This window comes from Pristis pectinata, chromosome 14, assembly GCF_009764475.1.
Source record: "Pristis pectinata isolate sPriPec2 chromosome 14, sPriPec2.1.pri, whole genome shotgun sequence".
NCBI lineage: Eukaryota > Metazoa > Chordata > Chondrichthyes > Rhinopristiformes > Pristidae > Pristis > Pristis pectinata.
In genome coordinates, this window is record NC_067418.1 from 36,502,505 (window position 1) to 36,512,447 (window position 9,943).

General features: G+C 41.6%; 1 protein-coding gene across 1 annotated transcript in view; it reads right to left on the reverse strand.

The window, feature by feature from the left end:
* The window catches only part of LOC127577793 (uncharacterized), a 45,766-nt gene extending 36,876 nt beyond the window's left edge, over window positions 1-8,890 (reverse strand). Inside the window, exons 1-2 of the mRNA XM_052029363.1 lie at window positions 8,792-8,890; window positions 3,236-3,303 (exon numbers count right to left, since the gene is read on the reverse strand). Of these exons, the coding sequence (XP_051885323.1) occupies window positions 3,236-3,303; window positions 8,792-8,807 (84 nt within the window). The 5' untranslated portion in view covers window positions 8,808-8,890. The remainder of the gene's footprint in view (window positions 1-3,235; window positions 3,304-8,791) is intronic.
* Window positions 8,891-9,943: the final 1,053 nt, after the last annotated feature.

Here is a 9,943-nt window from a genome sequence, read left to right on the forward strand (position 1 = left end):
CAATCCCTTTGGAATGCTGAGAAGGGAGGGGAAGAGAAGATGTGTCAGGTGATGGAATCCCATTTGAGGTGGCAAAAATCATGGTGGATGATCAATTGAAGGTGGAGAGAGGTGAGTGAGAACAAGGGAATGAAAAGCTGAGAGCAGAGATGCAAACAATAAAGGACATGCAATTGAGAGCCTTGTCAACTATCTTGGAAGGAAATTCATGGTTAAGGGAAAAGGAAGATAGCTTAAAGGCACTGGTGCAGATGAAGGGTCTCAACCCAAGACATCAACTGTCCATTTTCCTTTACGGTTGCTGCCTGACCCACTGAATTCTTCCAGCAGTTTGTCTATTGCTCCAGATTCCAGCTTCTGTAATCTCTTGTGTCTCAATATCAGAGTAGTTATGACAAAGATGGAGGAACTGAGAGAATGGAAGCAGTGTGGGTGGAGGTGTAGTTTAGATAGCTGTGGAGTTAGTGGGCTTATAATAGATAGTATCCGCTAAGAAGTAGAGATATCAAATAAATTAAGGGAAGAGTCAGATGTGGACCATGTGAAAGTGAGAGCAGGATGGCTTCAATCCGCTTCAAAGGTAAGGAAATTTCAAGTTCTGTACGAGTGCAGAAGCAGCACAAAATTATAAATGTAAAGGAAAGAACTGAGGGAGCAGACCTGAATAAGACTGAAACAAGGATTGTTCCATATGTCCAATGAAGGGATAAGCATAGCTTAGGCCCAAGTGAGTTCCCACATTTCATTCAGAAAAAGTGGGTGGAGTTGAAGGAAAAGTTGCTCTGCATGAGTTCAGCTAGATAAAGGAGAGTGACAGAAGGAGATTGATTTATTCTCAATTCAAGGAAGAAATGAAAGGCCCTCAAACTATCCTGGTGTGGGATGGAGATAAAGAGGGATTGAACAATTACAGTGAAGATGGGGTGGTTGGAACCAGAAAACTGTCAATATAGTTGAGTATTACAAATGTAAATGGGAAGGAACCAAACAAGAGGAAAATGTAGAGACAAGATGGAACAAAATAAACTCTATGGAGCAAGAACAGGATGAAACAATGTGTCTATCCTGCTTATGGATCTTAGGGGAGGAGATAGAAGATAAAGCTGTGCGAGATTTAGAGACTATGAGGCTGGAGGCAATAGAGGGAAAATCTCCTAATGAAATGATGTCAGTGACTGTCTGTCTGTCTGTGGGACAATGGCCTGATGTCCAGTATTGAATTCACTGGGAGACTTGAGGAAGTAGCTGAGAGCTGACATTTGGATTCTACAAGGAAGAGATCTACTTCCCAAACATTGCCCTTCTCAGAATGCTTAATGATTGGATTGGTCCTTACTGAGAGACTACTACAAGTTCAGACGAGGGGAGACTTGTATGAGTAAGGGCAATGGAAAATTTAAGATGGTCAATGTCACATTGGCAGCTATCTAGAGAGCATAAGAGGCCAGAAGGAAGAGTACAATGGGATTGGTAATATGTGAGATGGGTGATAGTCTGGGGTGAAGACCCCATGCCAAAGAAATGGGTATTGAGGCAAAGGCAGCAAAAAACTGAGTAGCATAGTGCATCGTGGTTTTTGCTGCAGGCCCATAGCTCCAGGGATCGGGTTCAATCCTGACCTTGGATGCTGTCTGTTTGGATTTTGCACATTCTTCCTGTAACTGCATGGATTCTCACCTGGTGCTCTGCTTTCCTCCTACATCCCTAAGATTGCTGGCAGTTTACTTGTGATATAGTAAATTAACTTCTGCAAAGGTAAGTAACGAAAGAATGAAATGGGAGTTTATGGACATTGGGAGAGAATAATTTGTTGGGGTACATGAAAATAAAGAAAGGGGACACAGGATTGCAGTGCTGAGAGCTGGCACGGACCTGATGAGCTGAAGAGCCATCTTCTCTGTCATAATAAATTAAGAGTTCATGTCAAACTCAAAATTCATTAAGATGGGGACAGAGGGGATGAAGAGGAAGTCTCTGCAGAGGACTGATCATTTGAAATTAGAGAGGGAAAGCTCAGTTGGGGTACTGAAAATGCAGCAGGGTGAAACTGGGGAGCAAGGTGGGGCTGGAAGAAAGTGAAGGGGTAGAAGTATGTGGAGGACTATTTTCTTGGAGGTTTTTGATGTGTGAAGGAAAAGAAAAATGTATTTTGTTGAAATAACAAATGCAGCAAAGGAAAAAATGGAGCTGCAGACTAGGACAGCTTTAAGATAGAGTGAGTTGGTGCTATTGTAGAGGAAGGTTAAGAGCATACACGCGTCAATGCATGGCATTAAATGTGAATCCCAGGATGTGACAAGAACACTGATTAGTCAAACAGTGGATAGTTTAAACGTACCTGTAATCATGAATAGATCTAAACTGTGAAGGCAGAATTTGCATAGAATAAATTGGAGCTGGAGATTTTTATTAAGGAACGAGGTGTGGCTGTGAAAGCAAGTTTTACTCAATCAGGAATTGGGGAATGTTTCCAGACATAATTCCTCACAACTTCCAGTTTTTTCTTATGTGCAACAAACACAGGAATTCTGAAGTTGCTTTAAGTGGGTTGCCTGTGGGCAGTCAGCTGCATTCTGATGCTGGACTCCTCATAGAGTTCAATAGGAAAAGGGAAACTTGCTCTAAGTACATTCAGGTTATTTTTCCATGTAAGAGGACCATCAGATAGCTAAAAAAAAATTATTTTAAATCTTTCTAAGTTCTCTTTAATTCTTCAATGGATTGCTAATTTAAAATATTTTACGTGTTTTAAGATGTTTAAAACAATTTGGAACAGTTCTTTGATGGAATGTTTAAGCTTTATTTGTTTTTTTTATTTTAAAGTTTATTTCAGGTTCGTTTTCCTTTGTTTTATTAAAGGTTTTGGGATGGTTTTGAATGTTTCTGCCGGTCTCAGGATTATTCAGTGTTTTAATGCTTTGACAGTTCCATGAAAGTCAGGCTGACATAGTTGCTTCTTTCAAAATATAGATGGCAATTGCCTTGGCACCTCACATGATCCCACTATGGCTAGCAAAGCCTTATCACTGTATAGGACCTCTCCATTATGTTTTCTTTCCTATTCTTCCTGAAAGGTGTTGCTGGGAGGTTTGCAAAGAGCCAAGAAGTTATTAGAAATCAGTGGCAAACCGCTGTGCCGCTTAAACCTGCCTACCATTGTCTGCCCTGCTTTTCATTAATGCGAATGGTTGGTGAAAATCGACAAGCAATTTGATGCTGATAGACTTTACAATACCTTTTCTGTTCCTTTGTTTTCCTGCTCCTCTCTTGTCCTGGACACCAGGTTTGAGGAATCAACATTACCTGCAACATTGGAAGTTCAAGTTCAAGTTACTTTATTGTCATTCATCCATGCTATAAAAACACATGGCCAAACGAAATGTCGTTTCCCCCAGACTCACACAACAGAGGACATACATAAAACAGAAGACATACAATAGATACAGACAAAAAAATTGTGCAAGTACAAATAGTGCAAAAAACAGTATATACAAAATACAAATTTAGTGCAGAGTTAGTGCAAAACCGAGTTGGACGAAGAAAAATACAAAACTCAATGTGTTGTACTAATTGTATAAACATGTTCAGCAGCAGCCAAAGTTCTTATGCGCCATTGTGCAAACCAGGGCTTTTGACGTGGCATTTGTCTGAAACTGCCTCCAGGGTATTCAGGAGCCTGACAGCCTGGGGCATAAAACTGTTGTACAATGTTGTAGTTCTGGCCCGGATGCTCCAGTACCGCTTGCCAGATGGCAGTGGGACAAATAGGTCATGGGAGGGATGAGAAGGGTTGTCTATGATTCTGCAGACCTTGCGTGTGCATCGTGTGTTGTAGATATCCAGGATGGAGGGAAGAGGTACTCCAATGATCTTTCCAGCTGTACTCGCAATCCTCTGCAAAGACTTATGGTCAGAGATGTTACTGTTGCCGTACCAGGCAGAGATGCAGCTGGTCAGGACACTCTCAATGGTACCCCTATAGAATGTGGTGAGGGTGGGGGAGGGCAGGTTTGCTCTCTTCAGCCGCCGTGAAAAGTGGAGACGCTGCAGTGCCTTCTTGGCAAGGGAAGAGATGTTGGTTGACCAGCACAGGTCGTCTGCTATATGTATTCTCAAGAATTTATAACAGCTGACTCTCTGTACAATGATGCCATTGATGCACAGGGGTAAGTGGTCAGCCTGAGCCTTTCTAAAATCCACAATCATCTCCCTTGTTTTGTCCACATTGAAGGAAGGGAAATAATCATCAGACACATGCAGACTGGAGCCACATTAGAAAGATGGTCTCACCAAATCTAAATGGAGAAGTTCCTTGTAAGGTAAAATAGTAAAGTCCTGAATACCAAATAACAGTTTGACAGGAATTTCAATAAAAGATGTCAAGAATTTAATGTAGATAGGTATCATGGTTGACATGGATGACGTAGTCCAAAAGGGCTTGTTTCTGTGCTGTATGATTCCATGATTCATTGAATGATATCTAAACTATTTTTGCATAAAGTATGATTGATACTTGGAGTGGACTAAAACTCTGAAACAATTGAAAATGGAGAGGCCATCCATTTCCATGAAGGAAAGCAATTAGCTCTCCTGGCCTGCACTTAAGTGTTTGATCTATCTGCTTGACATTCTTGACTTGCAACAACTTTAGTGCTTCCTCTCCTGAAGGTATGGGTCTTATTTACACCAAGCATCTTCTGGTATGTCATACCACCCTACCCAGGGCAATGTAAATGATATTTTCAGAATTTAGGGGATAAGTTGTGTGGATACTTCATAGCAAGGGAGTTTAGTATCAGATCATGGGCCAGTCTAAATACTTTCAGCTTGAGTAAGTATGGAAACTATGTATGAAAAAGCAAAAGCTTTGAAATTGTACTGATGTGCATGTATCTTTTAGTATAAATCATGCATAAAAGTGATCCTTCACATATTGTGTCATTGCTCATCTAAAAATCAGTCCAGCATCTCCACGCACAATTTCCCTGAGCACAACTGACACTTTTCCTGCATTAGTCACGCAGCTAATGACATGTTCATGTGAGCAGCGGACATTTTCACAATGACCATTCTAGATCAGTGCATAGAGGTACAACCTACAACCTTTGTTTATTAGGCAGAAAAATCAAGAAGAAAACACTGCAGCAGTTTGGCAAAAGTCCCCCGAAACAACATTTATGCTTAACTCACACCTTCTGCCAGACCCATCTTTCATTGTTCACCATGCCTGCAGAAGCACCCCTATGTATTCCTTCAATGGGCATAGCATTTATGTTACGTGCCCCGTGCAAGATACCACAATGTCTGCTGAAATGAGCAGCTTGCACCTCACAGTAATAAGGGGCTACATGGCATGCAACTTCATCAATCTGCATTGGATTGAGTTAGGGGATGGATACACACAGACACACACCAGAGAATAGCTGTTTTCCCCAATATTGTCCTTGTGTTTCCCTTACTTCCACAACAGCCTTTTATAAAATTGGTCTATTTATTTGAACTAATTGAGATAATAAACACATTTAATTATATTTTATTTTAAGTGTTTTCTAGTGTTTTGCGTTTTAATCGTTTAAAATTTTAATTTAAGTAATTTTTATACTTAAAGGATATTATTAATTTTTAACGGTTCTTCATTATTCTTGAATATTTGCAAATGTCAGCAATATCGAGTTATAGTTTTGACAGCTGGTTTAGCCAGGTGCCATGGCTGTCAAAGCTTCACAGGGTCTTAATGATTAGAGGTCAGCTTTAGGGACCTGGCTGGCTTGCTGGAGTTGGTCGTTGTCTGTACTGAAAGTCACTGCCAATGATAACCATGCTGGAACCTTCCATATCCAGGAGGTGCTGTAGGCAGGTGTGGGCACAGGAGTGACAAATGTAAATGGGCCAGGCAGAACCATGCAGCAGGCTGTACCTTGTGCAGCGCCAAACTGGATTCAATGGCATTGAAGCCTAAGTCATTACGGTATATGACTTTAAAGAAGTGGCATTTTCATTTGCTTGCTGCTTTTGTCCTTTTACATGGTTGTAGGTTGGGAGGCACTGTTGAAAAAGCTTTGGGAGGCTGCTGCAGTGTACATCATCAACACTACATGCTGTAATCATGGAATGCTACTGTTGGAAAGAGTGAATGAATGTTTAGGGTGAATGCCAATCTGTTAGGCTGCTTTGTTCTGGCTGATGACAATGTCACCAATGCACAAGAGTTAATGATGACACTAGAGAGGGTGCAGAGATTTATGGAAAAAATGCTAATGTTGATAAATTAATGTTATGTGGAGAGACCAACAGATTAGAGTTGTTTTCTTTGGAACAAAGGAGACTGAAGGGAAATTTAATTGAGTTGTGTAAAATTAACACACTTGAACAGGCAGCATTGAGGAAAATTTTTTCACTTAATAACCAGTGGAGCAAATGACACCCACTGTCAAAGAGTACCTGGATAAATGCACGAAGTGCCATAACCTAAAAGGCTACAGACCAAGAACTGGGAAGAGGAAATAATCTAAATGTCCAAAATTTTTGATCGGTATAAACATGAGACCAAATGGCTTCCTTATGTCCCATAAATTCCTGCAAGCTTCTTGGACATTGTTGGAGCTGCACTTATCCAGACAATTGGAAAGTACTCCCATCATACTCTCGGCTAGTTTCTCATGGTGGAAAGGCTTCAGTGACTTATGATTTGAGCCACTCAGCAGATTCACACAGTCTCTAACTTGCTCTTATAGCCACAGAATTATGTGGAAGTTCAGTTAAATTTCTGGTTAATGATGATCTCCAGGATGTCGACGATAGAGAATTCAGTAATGATACTGTATTGATCGTCAAGTAAACATGGTAGATTCTCTCCATGTGGAGATGATCATTGCCTGACACTTAAACAAAGCAAATGTTAATTGCCACTTATGCCTGAATACTGTCCGGATCTTGCTTCACGTAGGCACAGGGTCCTTCGCTAGCTGAGGAGTTGTGAATGAATTTGAAAATTATGCAAACATCAGTGTACATCCAACATCTGACAGTGAGTGTGGGGGGGAGGGGGGAGTGTGGGGGGGAAGGGGAGGGGGCGAGGGAGGTGGGGAAGGGGGGAGGGGGAGGGGAGAGGGTGGGGAGGGGGGATGGAGAGGGGGAGGGGAGGGTGGGGAGGGAGTGGGAGGAGCATGGAAAGATCAATGATAATGCAGCCGTAAATGGTTGGGGATAGGACACTACCCAGATGAACTCCTGGGCAGAAAATAATTGACCTTCAACAACTACAGCTATTTTGCATTGTGCTTAGATGAAGGGTCTTCGACTTGAAATGCTAACTCTGTTTCTCTTCTCACAGATGTGGCCTGACCTGCTGAGTATTTCAAGTATCTTCTGTTTTTATTTATGCTAGAGATGTATGTCTTTGGCTTGAGAATCAGAACATTGTCAGAATTCATGGCTTTTGCTGTATCCGATTTTCTCAGTCATTTCTTGGTATCACAAGAAGTGAATCAAATTGGCTTATGCAAGGACCTAAAAGGATGAGACAAGCTGGATCATTCACTCAGCACTCTGGTTGGAAATGCTTCAGCCTTGTCTCTTTTACTGATATGCTGAGCTCCACCATTGTTGAGGATTCTCAATCTGTTGAAGCCAATCCCACATTGCTGTTAGATTGGGAGTTCCAGAATTGTGACCAAGTGAGAATAAACCAATGATAATATTTTTCCAAGTCAGGATGTTGTGAGAGTTGAGGAGAATTTTGCAAGTGGTCATGTTCCTAAGTGCCCATTAACCCTGTCCGTTGATACAATGGAAGTTCATATATGGGCAAAACTTTGCTGAAATGGTCTAGTGCATGTCATCAATGGTACACTCTGCAGCTATATGCAGCTGGTGAATATTTAGAATGGTAGATCGATGTCAATCAATCCAATCAAAGCTGGACCATGTCAAGCTGTCTTGGCATTGTTGGAACAGCAGTCATCTAGAACTTTGCCTCCAAAAGTTTTAGGTGTTCTTCAACCTGAAAAGTTAACTTTGTTTCACTTTCCATCAATGCCTAACCTGCTGAGTTTTTCCTAGCATTTTCTGTTTTTATTTCACTATCTATGGAAAATGTTAATAATGGATGATTGAACAATGGTAATTTCCTTAAATGTCAAGGAAAGGTCCTTAGACTTTCGTCACATATTAGCCCAGCCTGTATATTACCTGGATCTTGCTTTGCACAGGTATAGACCTTGAGGAGTTACGAATGAGACAGAACACTGTGCAGTACTTGTTTGTGTAACCACACGTGAAAGAATGGCTCCTTATGCAAAGTATTTGGGAGTACCTGGCGATCTTAACCCCTCATTCTCAACAAGAGGAAACTTTGGGAGAAAGGAAGAGAAAATTAAGGACTGGAAAGAGTGAGAAGAAAATATTTTCAAATAATATGGTCCTACTAAAGTACTGTTCTATTCAGACACTTAAAAAAATATAGCAACTATCCCCACCCCTCCAAAAATTCTCTTCCTCCTCAGTATAAACATTTAACAATTTAATGACTTTTAAGAGATTCTGAGAATTGATTCATGGTTCGGTTCCATCATGACTGTGGGCTTACTGACAGCCTTTTCTAATTCTCTTTCCTCTGACAGTGTGCTACTTGCGTCCTTACCTGCTGTGGTCTCCATGTCAATTCTCCTCCTGTGCTACTTGTGTCCTTACCTGCTGGGGTCTCCATGTCAATTCTCCTCCTGTGCTACTTGTGTCCTTACCTGCTGGGGTCTCCATGTCAAATCTCCTCCTGTGCTACTTGTGTCCTTACCTACTGGGGTCTCCATGTTAAGTCTCCCGCCGGACCCGCCAGCCTCGCTCCGCTGTGCGCGCTCTGGTTGCCCGGAGACCGGAGGTCAGCCGCTTGCGGTCCTCCGGCCAGCAGGCGGCGCAGCTTCGCGGAGCCACCTCACAGTTGCCGCTCATTCACAAAGACACGGAGCCTCCTACTGGATTCTTCGTGGGTCGACACACCTGTTGAAGTTCACTGAACTGTGAGTACCTGTTGCACGAATTGACTGTTCTCCCAGATTGTAAACAACACAGGTTATTCCCAGAGATTTTTTTTTCTGAACTAAAATGTTGACACAGCACGAATGTTCATAATGAAGGGGTTGTACTTGCGCCCACCCAGTGACAGTCTTGATCACTATCACTCGTGATTCGGGACAGCACCCCGCCGGCACCGTTCACTTGTCACTTGCCTTTAAAGAAGTTTCTTTTCTGGCTGAAGCACAGCACCTTTTATATTTCTTCGTTTTGGAGCGTTTTTTTCTGCTTCTTGACTCTAGCTGAACGGTGATGTTTTGTAAGATATTGCATACTGGATATAGGGTGGAAATCCCTGGTAAAAGTGGAAGACTTGTGGCTTCTTCTCGCAGCGTGCCAAGTGGGAAGCTGAGAAGTGATTTCTCTTCCAGTCGGGTTTTTAGGCAATATAGATTCTATCTTTGATCTGACCCCCGTCTGCTCATTATATTATAACAGGTATTTATTAATTACAAGGTAGCTGAGTGTTCATAATTCAGGATGGGAAATGTCGATTACATTTTAGTAATAGTTAAACATTCTGAAAGGAAATGCTGCTTACATTTTGTGTGCAACTGGCTTGCATAAATGGCACAAAGTGACAAAATCTGGATAACTTGGGATGGAAACAATTACATCTTGAACTGCTGCTAATTATATCTCCTATTGGATTGGACTGTCATAAATGGCCTAAGTTGCAGGATATTACAGTTGTGCTCTTTAATCCTGGACATCTCACCACTGACACGTTGTTGCATTCTTCCATTTCCATGCTATAGTCCCATGCCATTGGCTATATTTTCCCTCTGCCTATATATTTGCTGAGTCTATCATAAAGCAATAATCATACAGAACATTGTATTTTTATCAAATAACATCAAACACAGGCAAGTAA